This window comes from Mustela nivalis, assembly GCF_964662115.1.
Source record: "Mustela nivalis genome assembly, chromosome: 12".
In the NCBI taxonomy this organism is placed as follows: Eukaryota; Metazoa; Chordata; class Mammalia; order Carnivora; family Mustelidae; genus Mustela; species Mustela nivalis.
Window position 1 is genome coordinate 52,984,600 of NC_139031.1, and position 23,729 is coordinate 53,008,328.

Genomic DNA, 23,729 nt, shown 5'->3' on the forward strand with positions numbered 1-23,729 from the left:
TCAAAATGTAACAAGGTCCAAAAAGATGCACACAAGATACTATGAGAAATCAGGAAAAAAGATGGAATCACATCTGGTCAGAAAACTTGAGATGGGCCCTGGAGAATAGGTAAGAATAAGAACAAAATTTTGTAAGTGGAAAAGTGGATATAAGCAAAGATGATACAGTGAATATATACAAGGATTATTAAGTCCAGTTTGGCTGTAGGCTATCAGCAGGGGACCAGTTTGCAAACTGTATTGGAACTAGCCATCTAGGCTCTGATAACAAGCCAAGACATTTGATGAGTCATTTAAAAAAAAATTTTATGAAGGAGTGAGATACTAAAAATCATGCTTAGAATGGACTTCAGATGATGTTCCAGAAAGAGAGGCAGAGAGGCTCTCTAGAAAGCTCTTAGATAACCCAGGGGATTATCTGGCTGGCGAGGGCCTGAATGAAATAAGAGGTCCACTGTGGGTGTGGAATTCATGGCACACAGTTACTGGAGTGGTAGAAATGATACGGAAAGGGAGGGAATCAAAAGTACCTCTGAGTTTTGTGAAAATAGTAGTTAGAGTGATAGAAACAAGAGAGGAATGAGGGGAAGCAGATTTGAAACTCCTATTTTGTAGCGTAATCTCCCTGCTGGATCTCTTTTGTTGACTCCCATGCATCTGGCTGTGAGCACACTGAGCTGTAGAATGATTGTAGGCTGAGCTAAAAATAGATGACGCTTTCATGGTGACCAACATCCTGTGTTATTCTCTGGTCTCTTGGAACATGGACCCACTTTAGATGTGACATTTTGCTTTGAAATACCACGTTCAGCGGCAAACATTATTGGGAACACTTAGAAGACTTTCTCTACATCAAATAGAAATTAATACATCTGATAATTACTTTCTAAAAGATACTCCACTAGTAAGCCTTAAAATCTTGTTAATTGCTGCTCATCATATCACTGCTGGAAATGAGAGAAAATAATAGTGCATACATCAGTGGGTACATACTCATTTGATATGGAACAACCCACCTCCATGAGGGAGGGAACAAGAGCAAGTTACACACAGTTTTTGGCCCATGGCAAGATTCTGTGAATGAGAACAAAACAAAACAAAACAAAGAATGAATATCTAAAATATGTTTTTATAATTCCTATCAGGAATTCAGATACTGGTCTGTACTTATCAGAAACTATATATATATATATATATATATATATATATATATATAATTTTAATAATTTTATTAATAACTTCACTTATTTGTGGTATATTGAGTACTAGAAATTATACCAAGTGTATCATAAACATCATAAACATCATCTCATTAATCCTTTTAATAGCACTGCAAGGTAAGTTTTAAGATACTTGTAGCAGTGTGCCTATTTTACAGATGGGGAAGTTGAGATTCAGAGAGTTTAGTAGATGCTAGAAGTCCCACTAATATGTGTGGCATAGCCAAATTTAAAGCCCATGTTTTCCTTACTCCAAAGTCTGTACTCTGAACTGTTATGCTATATATATAAAGATACGCAGTGTCTTAAGCTCTGCCCATAAAGAACAGTACTGATTCTAAATCCCAGACCCTAGTTGACAGCACCCACCAACTAATCTATCCCCAGATTGAGAAATGTCCTGGGGCCTACATATGACTCCTCTAATGTTCCAGAGTACCCAGCAAATTCAATATGAAAAGCCATCACAAATGCCTTTTTCCTACTTGTAATCTCATTCTGCCAGCTGATGCATAACCATCACACTATCTATCTTGTCAGGGCAAAGGGGTTATTTTCTCTCCCAATATGTGTGTTTCCTCTTCATGCTATTTAGCAGAAAAATCATGCCAACCCCTTTCTTCCTACTTCTGCACTAAAACCCAAAATAACCGTAATATCCCTTTTATCTAATCGGATGTTCTTACTGTTTCCCCCTGAAATCAGAGTAAATCTTAAAATCACGTTACATTTTAACCAGTCCCTTCAGCGTGTTCCAGCCACTGTAGTTACTCCTCACAGACACCTTCGGGAACAAAACACTATTCACGGAAACGAGCATTATGAAATTGTAATCTTTAAAACAAATATTTGAAAAGACATAGTACATGATTGTTCCTCTTTCACAGATCCTGAAGCTGTATTTTGGTTACAAATTGTGCAAGCCTCACTTTATTTCTGAGGGAATGATGTCATTTCTTTTGGGCTCTGTAAATTATAGAACTGCTCATAAAGGAAAGGAAATGGATAGTGGATGGTGTTTGTTTATAGACTTCTAAACGTTGTAGACCCGGTATATTTTAATCTGTGTTGTGCTTTCCGAGAGTACAAAATGGCTGGCAAGTGGTCTAGAACACCAGAGGGCCAGCGCTTACAAGTGTCTCCCACTCGACAGCCAGTCTTGGTAGGTAAGGGCTGATGCGTGTTGGATCTCGTAAGATGAAGATACCAGCAGGCAGGGCAAATGTTATGGGCCAGAAGTAATAATGGTTAAGAACATCAAAGAGCTGGAAATTTGTTAGAAAGAAATCTCCTGGCTAAAAGAAGAAGGTCTGCCAATTTATTGATTTGCTTACCAGGCAATTCCATGGCTGGCATTTTTTTTCTTAAAGAGACACAGAGACAGTGGAATACTGGGGTGGCTCGAGTCAGTTAAGTCCGACTTTTGATGGCAGCTCAGGTCTTGATCTCAGGGTTATGAGTTTAAGGCCCACACCGGGCGCCATGCTGGGTGTGGAACCTGCTTAAAAAAATAAAAAGCGATAGAGAGAAAGGGAGAGAGAGAGTCAACAGAAGGTGTAAGAAAGAATGGTCATGAAGATGGCTGAGAAACCGAGGCATGCTTGCCCTAGAGAAAACACAAGGTTAAATGGTGTATTTGTCATATGCGGTGGGGGGAGGGGTAGTGGGTGGGTATCACAGGCATAAAGGCTTCAGGCTTAATGAAAGAAAAAACTTTCTGACAATCAGAATGACTTTAAGTTGAAAAATCCCGCCTCCCTTATTGAAAGAGATCAATCATAAATTGAAAAGACTCTTGTCAAGTCAGAATTGCAAATAATATTGATGCTGGACACCTTAGGATTCACTGGCATTCTAGTTTCCAACACAACAGATGGAGCTTAGCTCTGAACCTATAAAGTTGAATGGAGGAAACTGGAAACTTTTCTATTGTCTTTACCTGTGACTTTTATTCTAAAGGGAAATCCACAGAACTGAATGATGTCCAAGACAATAATTAATAATAGTAATAATAGTGCTCGCTTCGGCAGCACATATAATAATAGTAATAATAAATATATTTATTTATTGGAAATAAATGTATTACATGAAAAGGTTAATTAATTGAAAGGAGAAATTTTTTTAAAGAACTGCTCCCATATAGAAGACCACGATTGAAGTTAAATTGAAAAACAGGGCTGTGAATTAATTGGTAGCTACTGCCACCAAGTGGTAGGAGAATACTTCTTTAAAGACTAGGATCCAGTAGCCTTTAGGGGGAAAAGTTCCCTTATCACAATTTGGTAATTTATCTGTGGACCTTCCTTCATACGTTCCCATTGCATCACTACCCTAACAAAGAGTTGGCGTAAAATTATTATTAGAAAATCCTAAATTAGTTCAGCTGCTAGAGTTAGAAAGGCCAGTGTTGGAATATCACTTGTACCAAATGCCAGCGGTATGCTATGAAAAATTTGTCTGAGGATCGATTTTCTCAACTGAATATGTGACTTAAATTAGGTGATGTGTTTAAAATGTTTAGCCCAGAGCCTGATATCTAGCAAGGGCTCAACAAATGTTATCTCTTGTCTTTTTGATAATGGCCATCCTAATGAGCATGAGGTAGTATCTCATTATGGCTTTAATTTGCATTTCCTTAATGACTAGTAATAATGAGCATCTTTTCACGTACATGTTGTCCTTATAGAAATGTCGATTCAGGTCCTTTGCCTGTTTTTTAATTGTTTTGTTTTACTTTTTAGTATATTGAATTGTATGTGTTTTTTAATATATTTTGGTTATATATTTAGATATTCTGGATATTAATCCCTTATCAGATATATGATTGCAAATTTTTTCCCCCATTCTGTAGGTTGTCTTTTCACTTTGTTGACAGTTTCTTTTGCTGTGCAGTTGCCTTTTTAGTTTGATCTAGTCCCGTGTGTTTATTTTTTATTTTGTTGTAGGTGCTTTAAGTGTCATACTCAAAAAATCATTATCAAGATCCATGTTAAACAGCTTTCTTCCTATACTTTCTTCTAGGAGTTTCATGGTTTTAGGTTTTACATTGAAATCTTTAATGCATTTTGAGTTAATTTTTGTGAGTGGTATAAGATAGTTTCATTCTTTTACATGTGAATATCCAATTATCTCAGCACCATTTATTTCTCTGTTGATCATCTTGTCAAATATTAGTTGACTGTATATGCGTCAGCTTATTCCTGGGCTCATGAGTCTATTCTATCGTTCTGTTTTTCTGTTTTAATGCCAGTACCATACTGTTTTGTTGACTATCACTTTATAGTACCTGCAGAATTCAGGAAATGTGATGCCTCCTGCTTTGTCCTTTTTATCTCAGGATTTGTTTGGCTATTTGGAGTCTTTTTAGGTATCAGTTATAATGTCTCTCTCTCTCTCTCTTTTTTTTTTTTTCATTTATAATTTGTTTATTGGGTCCTTTCTCTTTTTTCCTTGATTAGTCTAAGTAAGGGTTTATCTATTTTATCTTTTCAAAGAACCAATTCTTAGTTTGGTTCATCTTTTCTATTGCTTTTCCATTCTCTCCTACATTTGTTTCTGCTCTAATCTCTATTATATCCTTTCTTCTGCAGACTTTGGGCTCCACATCTGGTACTAGCTTTGCTCTAGGGGCGTTCAGCTCTGCCTTCCTGCTCTCTGCTTGAGTGCCACTGGGCTGTACAGCTTCAGGGCTTGTTGCCAGCCGTTCTGGTCAGATGGACCCAGAAAACACTCCCCACAGCAGGAAAGGCTGAGAATCAGCTCTCTCCCTGGGCATGGGCAAATCGGGCTCTAGGGCCAGCAGAACTCCTCACTGGGTATCTGAATCAGGCATATCTGCACCCTGTTGAGTTCCCTGGTTAGTTTGTGTGTGCCCCTGACCTGGTTCTACAGGTGGACAGAGATGCTGGTTGGGTTCCCTTGGGCAATACCAGCTCAGGTACAAACTCAGTCTACTGAGATCCGTGTGCTGGTGGTTGCAAACCTCTCCCCTGCTTCTCTATCACAGTCACATTCCTGATGGTTAAATCCCATAGATTCCCCTTTAATCCCCATGGTATGAGGTCAGAGTAGGGGCTACCACAAAATGACCCACAGTGCCGGTAGAGTTGGTTATCCCTCCTGGGTTCTCTTTTTTCTCGCTGGAGGAACCAGAGGCTCATGCAAGAATTTGCTTCACGGTGCCTTTCTTACCCTACAAATACAGTCTATCTTGGTCTCTGTGGGGCCGGGGGGTGCTTCAGTCTCACCCCTCTGTTCCACGGTTCTTTCAGTGGGATCTTCTTGAATAGCTGTTACTTCTTCTCATGAGGGGGAGCAAAGTCAGGAACAATCTATATCACCATCTTGATCTCGTCACCCTAAGTTCTAAATCTAGATCTGGCTGTAGTTCCTTCCTGCTGAGGTTCTTAGCAAAGTATTAAAGTCCCCCAACTCCCACAGCACTATAAAGAATATAAATTAACTAATGTTTTGGCAAGTGGCCTAAACTCTAAAATCTGTCTGTGGATGCCAGTTATAATTTTATACACTGGGAACCGTAAAGAGTCATCTATTATTAACCTTAAATAAAAAGAAAGGTAAAAATAGCACGGTTATTTCTGCACTTACAGTAAATTGTTACCTGTCTTTCTATATTCGGTAGTGGCAATTAACCATACCTGTATACATTGTCCTGGCTAATTTATGGTCACAACAGCAAATAGCCCAAGACACTGAGGAGCCTGAAATGTCTTCTGTTGCATCAGAGGTAGATTGCGGTGCCACTTCTGGTCACTACACTCCACTTCTTTGAAAATGGATCCTGTAGCAATGTGGTAAATCTCAATCAGAATGTCAGTATATTTCATAGAATCCTACTTCAATCTCTTATCAGAACTGTACTCTGCACCCTCAGAGGTGGCCATTCAGTCACTCTCCAAACATTCCCGGAGGGACCTCATTCTTGTTCTGAGGAAGCCCAGGCTACATTGTGGACATCTGCTCATAAGAAGAATGCTCCTGGTAATGAGTGGAAATCTCCCTCTAACTCCTAGCCATTATTCTTGATTACAACAACACTTCAATCCAGAAATTATAGGCAACACTTTCAACCAACCCCATTTCCCAGATACTCCAATGAACAGAATTTTTGATAGTCCTGTTCCAACCTATGAATATGCATGTCCTTCGGGACCGAATGTACCTGTTCTTTATGATTTATCTTTCCTCAATCAGCTAATCTCATAGATAGGCATTTTTATGGTCTTGGTACTTTAAAATGAATAAAAATAAAGGTCCTCAGAGTTATTTCACGAAATTTGGATAGAAATCAGAATGAAGAGCACCTGGGTGGCTCAGTGGGTAAAGCCTCTGCCTTTGGCTCAGGTCATGATCTCAGGGTCCTGGGATTAAGCCCTGAATTGGCCTCTCTGCTCAGCAGGGAGCCTGCTTCCTCCTCTCTCTCTGCCTGCCTCTCTGCCTACTTGTGATCTCTCTCTGTCAAATAAATAAAATCTTAAAAAAAAAGAAAGAAAGAAATCAGAATGAAATGCAAAAAAAAATCACCATTTTTATCAAATTAACTCATAGAATCCTCAAAAGAATAATTTTTTTTTAAGATGTATTTATTTATTTATTTGACAGAGAGAAATCACAAGTAGATGGAGAGGCAGGCAGAGAGAGAGAGAGGGAAGCAGGCTCCCCACTGAGCAGAGAGCCCGACGTGGGACTCATTCCCAGGACCCTGAGATCACGACCCGAGCCGAAGGCAGCGGCTCAACCCACTGAGCCACCCAGGCGCCCCTCAAAAGAATAATTTTAATTGGGTGATGTTGAACCCGAAAGTGGCCCCTTGACACTTTCTCTCCAGAAGTTTGGTATCCTCTTGGAATCATCGGTCCTGGGTCCTTCAGATGGGACGTGGGATGGCCCAGGGCCTTCACAGCTGACAAGCTACGCATCAGGAAGGGGACCACTGCTATGTGTCTCACAATTCCTTCCTTAATGTTGCTCTTGTACCCTCTTTGATTTTTTTTTATCAAGTTCTTTTTAAAATATCAGCTTATTTTAGTTATGGTAAGGTGATAGACAGGGACTTAACTTACTTTAGGTTATATCCACAGCTGAGGCCAAGAATGATAGTGACTATGAGGAAAAAGAGAACACAAATTCCAAAGTTTAAAACTAAGGGGATAGTCATGCTTTTTTTTTTAATTTTTAAATTTTTTTATTAATATATAATGTATTGTTTGCCCCAAAGGGTACAGGGTACAAAGAACATATTTTTTGACAAGGTGTTTCTAATTTACTTAGAGCTAACATGAAATGGGGTATAATGCACAATAAGTAATAATTTGGGAACCCCCATGTTCTGTTCTCATTGAACTTCTGCCACTGACTTACTGTATGATTTTTTTGGCTTCTTAATTCCTCTCCCCACAAAGTAGAAATAGTAGAGTGGTTGTTTTAGCCTTCCCAGAAATACTGGGAGAGAGAACCCGGATAGTAAGTGTTGTGAACTTCTGAAAAAGTAAACTTTGGAAATTTGAGAATTTATCCCATCAGAATACTTGAGAAAGTGTATCCATTTGGGGTCCTTTAACAGGAATCAAACTAAAAGAACTGGAAGATGAGGGTAAAGGTCCATCTGCTAAGATATCTTGTAAACTTTATTCCAGTAAGGCAAATAATCTTTGTGCTGAAGGATCTTGCTGGAGAGTGCAGCATTTAATATTTTCTCCAGAGCCCATTACCCATGTCTGTTTTTTAATGCTCCCAAATTGTTTCTTTTTTCTACTTTATTATTTCTTCCTACAATCTTTGTGGGTTTTTTGGTAAAAGCACACCTTAATTCTAGGAAATGGAAAATATGTCAGGCTTAATCTTTTTGCCCCTTTAAGAGCCAGTACCTAATGTCTGGCTCTCTGATGTAATATTTTCTTATTCACTGTAGTATCACCTTTTAACACTATGAAGACTGTCCATGCAACTTCACTGGGATAATACAGCTGCTGAATAATAAAGAAATGAATCAGTGGGAGGTTGGAAGGAGGGCTCAAAATTATGTTATGATGGTCCTCTTTATCCAGAGAAAGCTGAAAGCCATCACATCAATAACATAAATCATTGAGGCTCAGAAACCACCATTCAGAACTGTTCTGAAACAATTCAGAAACTCAGCATGTTCCCTGGGTCCTTTATTAACTTAAGTTTATAAATCTCCTGCACCATTATTGTACTTCAATTAAGTGATTCCTTCCCAAATTTGGTCCTCAAAAGCCTCACTCTCCAGAGTCGCTTCCCAGAATCTGTTAGTGTTAACAGCCTAATTTGTGTTCTTAAGAGATATTATTTTAGATCTTTTAAGGCAATGAGGAATTTTTAATCAGCTCTCAGTTTTATAAATTTTCCACTGACCTCTTTTGAGGATTGATTTACAAGTTTCCCTGTTTACCTTGCTTGAAGGCTCTCTGGCAGTCAGATTGAATGAGGTTACAGGAAAGATGTCATGCATGTTTGGCATTATTTAAAATTAGTTTGAAGTTAACTAAATAGGGAAGTGAAGAGAAAGGACACTTGCACTGCTAGTAAATTTCAGGTGTGTTAAAAATAGTGCTCTGCAACTGTGATTACCCATGGAGTTTGGAAACATACTAACTTACTCTTTCCAACCTAATGGTTTTCACAGTCCAATTATGTATGCTGACAGTCTCTGGCATAAATACATTCAGGAAGAAAACTATTATTTCCTACCTGATCCAAAATATTTGTTATGAGAACTGTAGCTTGGCTAAGTCATATAAACTATAATACTGAACCACAGAGTGGGAGTAAAATTCTTCTCTGTGTTAACTTTTGCAAGACTCTAATCACCTGTTCCAGATGCTCTTAAAAGAGAGAGGGAGACAGACAACAATAAAGAGAAAAAGTTGGGCAAGAAAACTTCCCTTTGTTAATGTCCTTTAAAGAACCAGTTCTCTTCCTTAGAGGCTCTCTGTGGAGCACGGAGAGCTCCACTTTTGCTTTAGTCTTGGTGTTCTGATCACCAGAAGTGATTTATCATCGGGGAAATGGGGTGGGGGAAGAGAAAAAAGCATAAAGACCTTAAAAGCCACTATTCTTTGATGGGGGACGTGAACCTGTCAAAGAGAAGGTAGGTAAAACTTGCCATGCAAGTGCATAAAATGTCTACAGTAGGATCCAGAGAAGACAACATCAATTTCCTTCCCTACCCTCCCAATCATGGTTGATAGAAATGTGAATGAGCAAAACACCCTTACTTCTCCTGGGTTGCTTCTGATAACTATCTTTGCCCCTGGGCATGAAGAGACAAATACTCTGTTAAATCCTTCAGGAAAGAGAAGAACCTTAGTTCATCATAAGCCTAGGGAGTCTCTGGAGTCTGGTATTAGACATCCATCCATCGCTCCTCCCTTCAGGCCTTCTACTCCCATGGTGGGTCCCACGTGTGGCCAGCTCCGGATGGTGTCAGCTCACCTAAGCCAAACGGGAGAAATAAATCAGTCCTGCGATTCTATACCTAAGGTTCTCCTACTCTAAGGAGCATCACAGTTACTGCGGAATTTATCCAAGATGCAGATTCTGGGACCCCACCCCACCAAAATTTGATTCAGTGGGGGCCCATGACTGTGCATTTATAACAGATATCCCCATGTCATTCTGATAAAAATGGTTCACAGAGGCAATTACTTGAAAAATTCTTGTCAAGGCTTCTTAACTGAGGTCATATAATCTGAATTGGGTCTAATCATGAAGGCAGGCAAAAGTGTTTTCTCAGATTATCTGGTTGTTGAGGGAAATTTTGGTACTTGGAACTGGATAAATATTCAGATGGAATTACTGTATGAGGCATCTGCCCTCAACTGGGAAGAGATCCCTTCACTTTGAGATCTTACAAAAGATTTCAAGGAGGATTCATGTGGTCTGGGTTGTTATAATTGTGACATAAGCTCTAAAGTTTAATGAAGTTGTTTTTAGGGACCCTACTCTGCCTACCATAGTATTCTCTTTTTCCTCAGAGGGAGCACGTATAGATGGTAGTTACTTGCCTTTAGTTATGGTCCATCCAGGAACAGGCCATGGCTTATAATTATAAAATGAGGAACTCTTCTTTTTCCTTTAGAATCTCTGTTTTCAGGCAGAAAGGCTTGCCAGCTATAGTACCCAAGGGCTTAATAGAACCCCAGAGTAACAGACCAATTGATCTCACGTTTTAACAAATTGTATTCTGATTTTTTTAATGTCCTGAAGCTTTTGGTGATACCTGTTGACTGGTTTTTACATTGATCTTGACTAAACGACAAGTATCTGATTTCTTCCAGGAGCAAGTTTCTGAATGTGACTGGGATAGTGTGTGCATCAAGGGACAGTGTCTGTATAAAGGGGAGATTGAATTATAATCAGTCAGAGCTGTTTACAGAACAGACTAGGTGATAGTAAGTAACAGCATTCAGTTGAGAGTGTTGAGACACTGCCCAATTTCTAGTTACACCAAGGGGAAATACCTATCCTTTGTCTATTGAGAGGAAATAAATCAACTGCTGGGATATATAATCATAGGGCCCTTTCCCAAGCCATTCTCTGTCTCACATAATTAAGAATACAAACTAATATAATGTTATATGTCAACTATACATCAATAAAGGTTTTTAAAAGATTACAACCTTTTTTAGTTTGGGAAGTTACTCATATTTAAAAAGGATCTTCTCGGGCGCCTGGGTGGCTCAGTGGGTTAAGCCTCTGCCTTCAGCTCAGGTCATGATCTCAGGGTCCTGGGATCGAGTCCCGCATCGGGCTCTCTGCTGGGCAGGGAGCCTGCTTCCTCCTCTCTCTCTCTCTCTCTGCCTGCTTCTCTGCCTACTTGTGATCTCTCTCTGTCAAATAAATAAATAAAATCTTTAAAAAAAATAAATAAATAAATAAAATAAATAAAAAGGATCTTCTCGCAGTTACCATTCAGTGTCAAGGTAATATTTTGTTCAGCAATTTTTTTAAAAAAGATTTTTATTTATTTATTTGACAGAGATTACAAGTAGGCAGAGGAGATAGGCAGAGAGAGAGGAGGAAGCAGGCTCCCCGTCGAGCAGAGAGCCTGATGTGGGGCTCCATCCCAGGACCTGGGACCACGACCTGAGTTAAAGGCAGAGGCTTTAACCCACTGAGCCACCCAGGCGCCCCAACAATTTTTTTTTTTTTTAATAGAAAGTTCTACTCATGCTGACATCTCAAGGACATCTGAGGTTTGGGAAGGAAACTTTTGAAACCCACAAAGCTAGGATTGTGACACTTAAAAGGTCAATACCATCCAAATTATTTTCAAATGCCACCATTGAGAAGAGAATTAACCTAATCTGACCAATCATGAGTGTTTCAGGAAAACAAAAAAGAAGTTAATGCGATTTGATTCAATGAAAAGAACAATTGCACCCAGTTATGTATCAGTAATTGGCTAAATCTGATTAGTTCCTGCCCCTCCCCTTGTATCCTGTGATACATTCATCCACCCATCTACCAATTCATTCATTCAGTTTGAAATTCCATCGTGTTATCTAGAAACTTCTTTTCAACAGCATAGCTGTGGCAAAGTTGGATATAAAAATAGATAATCTCTCACCCTAATAGTCCCAGTAATGGCAAATGAAATAACACATTCAACTGCACTTTTACATAGCATGAGGTTCAAAACTGTTTCTTTGCTCCATAATTTCTTTTCTTCACTTCCTTGCCCATCGTGAAAGAAAATTCCATTTTTCAATACATTTTTTTCCCTAGAGAATTGAGAGACAATCAAAATGCTTTGCAACATAAATACTGTATTTCAGCCACTACTATGACTGTGTTGAACTGAAAAAAACTTTCCAAGTAAAAATGCAATGTGATGGTCATGGAAGCTACCTCTACTTTATGCAGTGGCTTATAATTCATTATATTTAATTGACAATAAAACTACTCATCCTGATAAGGACAGCCAGAAAATCACTATCACATCAGCAACAATAACAGGGAAAATATGAACTACATTAGCACAGTAGCGTTTTGTGTGCTAAGCTACAAAATAATTCTTTAAGAGACTCCAGTTATCATACTTGAACAGGTGATTGAAGTAGAATAAAAATATACAAGAACGGGTGGTAGCAAAACAAATCATCAAACTTTCAATCCATGTACAAGGAGAGATACACAGTTTAACCAGAAATAGATTTCTTTCCAATCAGTCTCTCAAAATTTAATATTTGTTTTCTTGATCATGTTTCTCTGTCTTTTAAAGAAACCATTAATTTTCACAAAATTATATAAATCACTAAAGCTTATCAAAGTATTTTTTTAAAGATTTTATTTATTTATTTGACAGATCACAAGTAGGCAGAGAGGCAGGCAGAGGTGGGGGTGGGGGGAAAGCAGACTCCCCGCTGAGCAGAGAGCCTGGATCCCAGGACCCTGAGATCATGACCTAAGCTGAAGGCAGAGGCTTTAACCCACTGAGCCATCCAGGTGTCCCAAAGCTTATCAAAGTTTTAAGTTCAATTTGTGGTTCAGCTCATTATGTTGACGGGGGAAGTAGCCTTGTTTCTACTTTCTAGTATGTGTATCTTGTGTAATGGGCAGTGAATTTCAGTGAAGATTGTTTCATCTGAGATGGTTCAATGTGATGTGGCAAAAATTTTAATAGCTCTCTTAAAATAAGATTGGCCTACTGTCTTTCATAATCCCTTCACCTAACACTTCCTTGCTCTTCTGGTCCCTGTTTTTATCTGCTTCCATTACAACCACGGTTTCAACATTTTCCATTATATAATTTAAAATTGAGAAATCCTACAAGATCCCTTTTTTACTCGAAGTCTTTTCCCAGAATAAACTTTTCTTGGACAGAAAGAAATACTCCATAAAGTATTCATTAACAAGCATCTAAGTCAGAGAGAAACGAAACAGAGAGGTAGACTGAGACAGAAAGGCAGAAGGATCGAAGAGGTTTTCATTCATTTGTTCATTTTAGGGATCTTTTAGCAAATCCCTTTCGTTCTTTATCTAGTGGACTTTTTTCCCTTCTATTTCCCTCTTATGAGGAAAACTGAATGCATTCACATTTAGTCTGATTGCTTACACTACTGAATTACTTACTCCAGCTTATTTTATAGTTTCACTTTATTTCCTTTCACTTTTTAAAACTTTCCTGACATCTGTCGGTTCAGTCTTTACTATCAAATTGTATTTTTCTATTTATTTTTATTTTCTCAGTCTCTGTATTTCAAGGCACAGATTTAAAAGTTGTACTTTCCTGCTGTGAAGTGTGTAAACCCGACGATTCAATGACCTGTACCCCTGGGGATAAAAATATATTAAATAAAAATTTAAAAATATATTAAATAAAATAAAAATATATTTAAAAATTTTGTTTAAAAGCCACTTAAATGCCTAAAAATATATAAAAGTAAAATATTTGTAAAAACACTTGCACTTTAGTTGTCAAAGCAAACTTTTATTATTTGTAGGTATTAATAGAGCCACCAGTAAATCAAAATCAAATTGTTTCCCTACCTTGAATTTCCTAGAGCAAAATTAAAGACTTACAAGATGCAAAAAAATAAAATAAAATAAAGTTGTACTTTCCATCAAGTTAGCTATTCTAGTTATTATTACGTATTATAATTATTATGTTATTCTGCTAAATGATAAGAGTCTTTGAACTCTCTTGACATCCTCTTTACCCCCACCTCACCCTGTCTCAGGCCAGAATCGCCTGTGATATCCATTCTAGCATATCCAGATGCTAATTTTTCCAATCAATACTTTTGAATGTAAAAGATTTATTGTTTTGGGTGGCTCAGTTGGTTAAGACACTGCCTGCCTTCGGCTCAGGTCGTGATCCCGGCGTCCTGGGATCGAGTCCCACATTGGGCTCCTTGCTCGGCAGGGAGCCTGCTTCTCCCTCTGCCTCTGCCTGCCTCTCTGTCTGCCTGTGCTCGCTCTCTCCCTCTCTCTCTGACAAATATAAATAAATAAAATCTTTAAAAAAAAAAAAAGATTTATTGTTTTGTTTTCTTTTACGTTTTTCTCTTACATTTCTTTCTTATCTCGTGGTTTTGCTTGTTTTCCTTAGCAACTTCTAGTAATTCTTGTAGAGTGTGTCGTGTCCAGTGTTTTGGAGCCTGTATTAGCCTATTCCTGCTGGAACAAACTACCATAAACTTAGTGGCTTAAAACAACAGAAATTTATTCTCTCGCAGTTCTGGGGGCCAGAAATCTAAAATAGGTCTGTGGGGCTAGAGTCCTTCTGGAGGCTGCAGGAAAGGATCCATTTCCAGCTCACAGAGGCTGCCTACATCCTGGGCCTCACAGTCCTCCTCCCCCTCACAGCCAGCAGTGTGGACTCTTCACAGCTCCTTCCCTGTGTCTCTCTGTGTCTTCTTGGAACCTTCTGTCTCTTTCTGCCTTCTCTTCCTCTTAAAGGACCCTTGTGATGATATTTAGGGCCTACCTGGACAATCCACAAGAATTTCAAAATATCTGCAAAGGTTTCGTTGTTGTTGTTGTATAAGGTAACATTCATGGATTCTGGGGGATTAGGACATACATCTCTCGGAAGAGCCATAATTCAGCCCACCACAGTGCTTTTGCCCAAATGATCCTGTCTTTTTTGTAATCTCTTGTGTGAAAGAGAATTTGACTGGATGTCAAAAGTTCAAATGTACTTTTTTTTTTTTTTTTTTTTTTCAGAATCTTGTCCGTATTTTTTCTTCATATATTCTCCTAGGCTGTTAGTGCAAAAGGCAGTCATTCTAGTTGGGAATTGATTGTGCTATTACAGTGATTATCTTTGGTGCATTTATCTTTTTCTATAATTCCTCCAGTTAGAGTTGCAATCTGTATTTGCATAAATCCTGGAAATGATAAGCTTTGTTACCCTTTGCCAGGGGCTTAAAGCATTTGCTTCATAACAAAGAAAGCCTAAGGACAGAGCAGAGCTTTGCTCCGCCTCCGCCTCCCCCTCCCTCACCCACACCCACTTATGCGACCACCCACATCCCCTTCTCCTGTGTCTGCAACAAAAGACACAGTGTGTGCTCAGAATTTCCTTCCAGGGCCTTATTCTTCTTTGAATTGCAGGTATTTCATTGCCTTGGACTTCAGCATTCTGATGGGCTCTCAAAGTTACCCCTGTCTTTGTTTTTTGGCTTTTTCTTATTGTTTACATGGGAATGACATCTTTGTTCTTTTTCCATCCTAAGCAAAAGCAGAAGGCTCTGCATGAAGAGCATCCACTCAAAATACAGAATGCTATTTCCATTACAGCTCCATTTCATCCTACAATGAATCACAACCTTAGTCATCTATTGAATTTAATCTAAGTTAGAATCAGATGAATTCTGCTCAGAGGGCTAACGAGCTTCATTACAGAGTTGCACTCCCTGTCATTAGATCATTTAATTTATATAACTTTATAGTAAAAGCAAAGCAAATAACTCTCCCTGGGTTTACATAGCCCATTTTCTCAGAAATACAATTATTTGTCTCATGTAAAAAGTGTGTCTCTAATTCAGATATACATGTTTCCAGCTGTCAATTTTATTTTTTTAAACAGATCTGTTTTTCACTTGTTTCATAATGTGGTGTGAGTGCTTTGCACCCTTGATAAAGTTATATTGAGCAAAAAAAAAAAAAAAAAGTATTTTGAAATATAACAAATTCCCTATATAATAAGGTTTGCTTAATTGTAGACTGTTTTATGACTGATCTTATAATCATTCTTATTACAACAAAAATTAACAACAGGAAGGGCAAAGAGAGCAATTATAGATGACCAGGTGTTCATTGAATACTTCTGGTTGGATTTGCTAGTATGATGCCCTGTACTAGCACTGAAAAATCCTTTTGAAGAGTATTTCATTACATTATTAGAAATAAATTAACTCAGACATTTATAAAAGCCTTAGATTACATGGGTGATTTGTGACCTTGATGAGTGACCTTGAGCAAGTCACCAAGCCTGTGTGGACCTGTACTTCCCCATGTGTGCAAACTGCAAGGACTAAGTTAAGTCATCTTTTAAGATCCATTCCAGCGTTCTGATTTGGGGTTACAGACTGCCCGTGAAATTGAAAGATCGTTTACTGCTTTCTTGTGCTGTTTTTATACTTCTCTATAAACTGTGATGGCTAAATTTCAGCTAACATCCCTTAAAGCCTCCTCATAAATTTCATGATTTTATATACCGCCCATTACATGTGTAGATGTTTTCTCAGATTACAAGTTTCCTCCAGGGAATGAGGATTTTAGATACCCTGACAGAAGTAACTATCGGAAAGTATTTATTCTCCAGGCCTGATTGGGAGTAGAAACATATTGTTTGATTTCCCTTATATTCTACCTCCCCTACACCCCCAAGCCCAGACCTTCCTTCCTTAGTGGACCATAGAAGGAAGTAATTTTATTGCCACTTAGATGTTCTAACCAAGTGGCTGGGAAGAAGAACTGGCCCTGAACTCCTGAGGTCCCCTCGAGCTTGGCTGTGAATAAATAATGGCAATGTTTACAGATTTCAGAAGAGATCCAAGGAACACAAAACTATATTGCTTTCATATTACTTCAGGAATGAGTTCTGGGTGAGTGGACTTTCAGCGTGAGTAATGGGTTAGTCAGGCAAGCAAGGACAAGGGCATGCTGAGGGTTTGATCTGAAGCTTGGAAGCACCGAGGGGTACAAAGTGGAATGGCTTGAGCACAGCCTTAATAGACATGAGACAGGATCGGTAAGGAAGAGTCCTAAGGACTCTTAAGGACAAGGCCATTTGGACCCAAGACACAAAGGTGGGGGGTGACAAATGGTTACTCAGAAGTAGCTTTTTAAAACTTCTGAAAGCTATACGAGTATTCAAGTTTTATAAAGTTCTGAATTTTTATGTTCTCGTGGTTTCAGGTATTAAAATTACTTTATTAAATTAATAATATGTCAACCCTTGTTTGTCATAGGCTTTCTAAATATGATCCCAATTTATTTTTTGCTTTTGAGAGGTGTATTATTTTTTACTACCAAAAATATATTTTTATGTATTAATATTTATAAGTACTTTCCATTTTGGTCTGTGACTTTGCTGTTATGTTATATAAATCCTTCTTACTCCTCTAAAATTACATTAATATTTAACTTTGCTGAATGTTACTATACTTTTTTTTATACATTTACATATTCAAACTGTTTCATAGATGTTTTGTGTATTATGTTAGGGAAAGTTTGTAAACTGCCCTAATTCCATTGGATCTTGATCTTTTTGCCATTAGTTTGAAAGATCATCTATGTTTTAAGCAAATCCTTATATATCCTTGTGCTCTGATCTGTCTTACTGCATCATTGCCTGCTTTATAATTATTTTGTTCCCTTATGTGGAAAGATCCCTGCAAAGGGAAACTTCAGTAACTTATTATTTCTTTTCCCAATTTTGATGATGTTTCTCACAAGCATTTTATTTATTTTAGATAATTCTTAGAATATTTTTATGTATATATTTATAAAGTCTACTGATGTGTGAAACCCAATTAAAACCACTTACATTGGGACGCCTGGGTGGCTCAGTTGGTTAAGCAGCTGCCTTCGGCTCAGGTCATGATCCCAGTGTCCTGGGATCGAGTCCCACATCGGGCTCCTTGCTCCGCAGGGAGCCTGCTTCTCCCTCTGACTCTGCCTGCCATTCTGTCTGCCTGTGCTCCCTCTCGCTCGCTCTCTCTCTGACAAATAAATAAATAAAATCTTAAAAAAAAAAAAAACCACTTACATTATTAGTTCTGACTTGAGAGAACAATTTAAAAGAAGATCAAAAGGAAAAACTTAACTGCCCTGCAAGCTTTATTTGCTAGTCTGAAAGCCCTTGGTGGGCTTATTATTTATTAATGACTGTATTATTTTATCTATATGGTTTGCTTCCAGCCAGATGTATGTATAAATGCATATTCAAATGGCTCTAAATGTTTCTAACCGAGTTAAATGATTTACCATTTTCCGATAACCAAAGTATCTAATAGTGTGTCCTTGGTAGACTATTGGATGCTTCTTCTTTGCAAAGCAATTAGGTCACCAATGTGCTTATTTACAAGAAATGACATGCCACCTACAGCTTCATCTCCTTGAGTTCTAACAACATACGCACAAGGGCCATATTTCTGGTAGAATGAGGTCACCATTTTATCTGACATAGTTTGAGAGGTACAAAGAATGTCCCTAAAGGACATCTCCCTTTCTGATGCCTTCTCTTCTTGTTTGTGTGAGATTCACCTGTAGTAGAGCCCATTGATTCGTAAGTGCTTAGAAATCAATTATGAATGAATGTATCCCACCACTTCTCTCCCTGAGAAAATAGAAAGGGATAAGAAGACAATGAAAGAAAATAGGAGGAACAAAACTCCAAATTTATTTACTTCCTAATTTTGCCTAATATAAAACTGACTCCAGTTTTGCTTAAGTACCAGATTACCTATATCAACTTGGCAAAGAACAAATTTTCACTAAAGTTAGCCTTTTTATCTCTTACTCTTCTAGAATGAGGTATTTTTCCTTTCCAGCTTTTGATGGGAATGTAAAATTTTCATTCTTCCCTGGAGCAAGTGTCATGAGTGAGCTATAAGCTAAAAAATAAAATAAAATAAAATAGAGGTTTTCTTATCTTTGACTATAGAATAATTGCTGTTCTTTTCCCTTCCAGTTCCTTCTTTGTGGCATATGTGGAATATTGTGCGCCAAAAAAAAATCTGGACTTGTCGTAAGTTTCTGCCTTGTTTGTGTTTTGCATTGACGTATTTGAAATGTAGGAACCCAAAAATGGAAATGATGACAAGCCAACTTTCACATACTGAATATTACTCCTTTAGGGTGAACAGAGGACTGACAAATAAATAGTGGCTTTTTCATTAAAAAAAAAAAAAAAAAGCCCATCAAGAATATTAGAGACTATGACAAAAAAGAAAGAAAAGCTTTGCGATACTCTTTAAATGCATGAATATGGAACCCATAATGACTGCTGTGGTTGACAGTCTCCACTTTTCCAGTTTATAGACGCCTAGACACTCAGATACATGAATCTTTCAATAAGCTAAAAAAGACATGGCTTGAGTTCACGGGAAATTTAACTGTTTAAATGTGGAACTGGGCCTACGGATTACTGGCTTTGACTGTGAAGTCAATTTTGCAATGCAGCAAAACAGCTGTGTTGTTAGAGTTACAGTTACTTCCCAATGATTTTTTTTATTTAATTTTATTTTATTACTGTGAATGCAAACGTAAGTGTTTTCAGATGTTTTACAGTCCTATCATGGGTTTCTGGGGTATGGAACATGCTCCCAGTTAACTCTGATAATGGCTGGAGGAGAACTTCTGTATGCTGAACTGCTGACGTGGGGATTCCCCACTTCCCTCCATGATGTTTTTTTGGAGAGTTCAAAGAGGGAAAACGCATTTTTTATTTTTTTGTGTGCAATAGGAAAGATCAGAGACCATTGTTAAGTTAGCAAAATTAATACTACACTTGGACCCTAGAAAGTGGTCTTTGATCCTAAAAGGAGGTTTCCAGGGGGAGGCCAGTTATCTCAGGAGGGCAGGGACATGAGTATTAGTTATTTTTGTTTAACTACTTTTTCAAATCACATATTGTGTGTGTGTGTGTGTGTGTGTGTGTGTGTGTGTACCTCTTGTGACCAAAAAAATGAAGCCCCTATTGCTTTAGCCATGTGAGATGTAATTTTTTAAAATTACCTAAAGGGAAAGTGTTAGATACAAATTTTTGGAGGCTTGTAGTTTGCATCTATGATTCTCCCATGACTTGTTAAACATGACCTTCATTCTCTCCCGACTTTTATTTTACCGGAGTCTTTATGGCTCTATAATAACAATTTCTTGGGATTTGGAAGAAAGAAAGAGAAAAAGGGAGAGAGAGAAGGAGAAGAAAGAGAGAAGGGGGGCACCTGGGTGGCTCAGTGGGTTAAAGCCTCTGCCTTCAGCTCAGGTCATGATCCCAGGGTCTTGGGATCGAGCCCCACGTCGGGCTCTCTGTTCAGCAGGGAGCCTGCTTCCTCCTCTCTCTTCCTGCCTGCCTCTCTGCCTACTTGTGATCTGTCTGTCAAATAAATAAATAAAATCTTAAAAAAAAAAAAAAAAGAATTACTGAAATCAGTAATTATTAAAAAAAAAAAAAGAAAGAGAGAAGGAAGGGAAGGAGGGAGGGAGACATGGTGAAAGGAAGGAATGAAAACAGGGAGAGAGAGAGGAAGGAAGGAAGAAAAGGGCAAAGACAGAAAGAGGAAGGGAGAGGAAAAATAGGGCGGGGCAGAGGAGAAGGAACAGGGGAAGGAAAAGGAGGAGAGATGTCTTTATCTATTTGGTCTGTGATAACAAAGAACTGTAGCCTGGGTGGCTTATGAACAACAGTACTCTCTTTCTCAGGGGTCTGGAGGCTGGACCCAGATTAGGGACCTGGATTAGGGTAGTTGGGTTCTGGTAAGATTCTCTTCCAGGTTGCAAATGTTTGACTGTGTCCTCATTTGGCAAAAGGGGAAAGAGAACTCTCTAGAATCTCTTTTATAAAGATACTGACCTTAATTAGGAGGACTCCACCTTCCTGACCTAATTATCTTGCAAGAGTATCTTCCTGACCAAATTATCTTCCCCCCTCCAGATACTATGGTATTAGGGATTAGCCTTCAACAGTTGAATTTAGAGGGACACAAATACTCAGTTCATAGGAGAAGGGAAAAGAAGGAATTTTTAAAAAGGCACTAGTGTCTTTTTTCTGTTTTTCTAAATTCTCTTAAGAGTTATAAAAAATTCATTAGAGCTGAACTTTTTATAAACCACCATTCACTTTAACCTCTTTTACTCTTGGATATTCCCATAGATGACATTTAGCTATCAAGGATTCTCTACCCTTCAATCAAATTGCATGATAATTTCTCCACTCCAAATATCTCTGGAGTCTAAATTCTCTAGTCTGGTGAGGTTTGAAAATCATGTGTGGTTATAAATGTGGATATAGATTTTAACATTTTAATTCCTAGGTGAGAATGTTCTGTTGGCACGTGTTAATGAAATGTCATGACTTTCAAGACTGAATGAGACTAATAGCAGAAGAGATTACATGTTTTCTTATAATAGTCAAGTAATTTGTCATTTACTTTCTTAATTAACAGTATTCATTATTTGAAGGCTAGAGTGTAACATCTTCCTGTATTTTCTGAGAATGAGCCAACACCAAAGTATTTCCTAAGAAACTGCATACTGTCTGAATATACTTTAAAGCTAGTATATTGATTCTATATGAAACTGGGAGCAACAGGTTCCCACTTGGGATGATTCAATTATTTGGTCATTGATACTCAGTATTATATTTAATCCACCATAAAAATATACTCATCCATCATTGGATTTGCAGTCTTGGAGATAGATACTGCGAAACAGACACAATAAGGATGCTGAATTAAATTAGACTTACAAGTTGCAAAGTGCTTATAATTCTTTCTGCCCATCATGCTATTTCACTAAGCTATTTCAGATATCTGGAGTCTTACCCTTTTCTGGGAACTGTATGCCCTTTAGTTTAGATGACATGTTATCAGGGAAGCTTTGTCTGAAGCTCATAATTGGGCTACGTTCTCTTCCTCCTCATTCCAAGGGCAACCAATTCATCCATCTTTCTTAATATTTGCCATGCCAGGTTGAAATGTTGGATCTCTCTCACATAAGACCCCAGCATACTCAAGGGCAATAACTATGAGTTATTCTTTTTTTAATAATGCCAGCAGCTGCCTCACTCAGGGCCTAAAAGATGCTAGGTGCTCAATAAATGCATGTTAAACTCAGCTCACATCAACAGCAAATAATTCCTGATACTGTAAAATTAAATGTTATATTATGTTACATACCTGTTTGCCCAATGGAATTTTGCCAAAGGAGGAGAGCAGCAAATCCAGGAAGGCTTTCTGAAGAAGTTAGGACTGCCTTTGGGTCTTCCATCTAGGAGTCCAAGAAAGAAGCGACATCACTTCCAGGAAATGGAAAATGTCATTGAGATGGGAATGAACAGGCTGTAGGATTGGCAAGGCAGAGGACTGGAGTGAAGACCATGTTCTGGAGAAAAATGGAAATAAATGTGGATAATTAAATTAGCATCACACTATAAAGTGTAAGGAGAGCCCATGGGGGAATTTGAACTAAATGCTAATATAAAATAAAATCATTAAAGCTTTTGGAATATTCAGTTAAATTTATGATATTTAGGTCGAATCAAACCCCAAGGTCTCCTAACAGAGACCCAGATCAAACCAGAAATAGGATCAAAAGCAAAGCCCCATCCTGTGTTTCCCCCAAAACAACCAGACAGTATTTTCGGAATGTCTATTGTGTATTCTTCACTGTGGTGCACAGAGTAACAAAAAAAATTGTAATATTAAGGACCAGTTTACAGGGAGTCCCTAAACTATCATTTGGGGAGACAGACACACAATAAAACTCCCAGGAATGAAAAAGAGAAGGAAGCAAACTCCCCACACCCACACTGCTAGAAAAGTATCAAGATCTGAAGTTTGGTGGGACTCCTGACTGTTCAATGAGAAGATATTTCTATATTTTAGGGGGATTAACATAGTGAAACTAGGTTTAGAGTCAGAAAATCTGGATTCCGTCCCTAAACTTGAGTGTTACCTGCTCACCATTCATATTCCAAAATGTCTATTACAATTTCTCTCAGAGGTTTGCTGGGTGAGATAGTATCTGTTCAGGTTCCTCGCATAGGAAGCACATAGTAACTAAATATGATTTAAGTCTGAATCTACCTTGAAGACAAATTTTGCTTACTTCAGGGTTTTCAAAAGATGTATCCTTAGCCTTTATACAGTCAGCTGTCCTGAAACACTGCGGTCTGTGCTCTCCCCTCTGAGTCCGCTTGCACCGAAACGTGGTGAAGGGAGAGTGCCTGCCCTCCGAGAAGCACCAAAGCCCCTTCCCTTGACTGTAGCTCAGACATCCTTGAGGTGCAGCAGGACAAGGCACTGTGTTCCGGGTCTGCCTGACTCCCTCAACTTTGACACTCCCTTTCTTTTTTCTTCCCAGATGATCCTTTTCTCTGCCTGCTGCATCTGTGGACTCATTGGGGGCATCCTGAATGTTCAGTTCCTTCGGGCAGTGACAAAGAAGACCTCGTCCCTCTATCCTCTACATCTTGCCTCCATGTCCCTTGCGTGCATCGGGATCGGCGGCTGCACCCTCTCTTCCTGGCTAACTTGTCGACTAGCCAGCTACGAACAGAGGAGGATGTTCTCGGAGAGGGAGCACTCGCTGCACCACTCTCATGAAATGGCTGAGAAAGTAAGTTTTGTGCCTCTTCTGCTCACCGCTAGCATGTGACGGAGACTGCAGTCAAATCTTGGTCAGTCAACTGGCAGCTTTAGACGAGAATTTGAGAAATTGGATTTTCTACAACTTTGGCCCTATTGGGCTAAGAATAGAAATTTTGTATTATTTTTTTTTCTCTGCTAT

At 38.5% G+C, this 23,729-nt stretch overlaps 1 protein-coding gene and 1 long non-coding RNA gene across 7 annotated transcripts in view; one reads left to right on the top strand and one right to left on the bottom strand.

Moving 5' to 3' along the window:
• TMEM196 (transmembrane protein 196) overlaps positions 1 to 23,729 on the top strand; it is a 159,147-nt gene that overhangs the window by 128,853 nt on the left and 6,565 nt on the right. For all 6 annotated transcript variants that reach the window (XM_082693843.1, XM_082693844.1, XM_082693839.1 and 3 more), the window contains 2 exons: positions 18,910 to 18,966; positions 23,304 to 23,558. In XM_082693843.1, coding sequence (XP_082549969.1) covers positions 23,304 to 23,558 — 255 coding nt within the window. In that variant the 5' untranslated portion in view covers positions 18,910 to 18,966. The remainder of the gene's footprint in view (positions 1 to 18,909; positions 18,967 to 23,303; positions 23,559 to 23,729) is intronic.
• Positions 9,563 to 23,308, bottom strand: LOC309845629. Its single transcript, XR_014301391.1, has 3 exons — positions 23,049 to 23,308; positions 22,118 to 22,322; positions 9,563 to 9,695 (listed from the first exon to the last, which is right to left on the bottom strand). It is a non-coding gene; the product is annotated as an uncharacterized lncRNA (long non-coding RNA).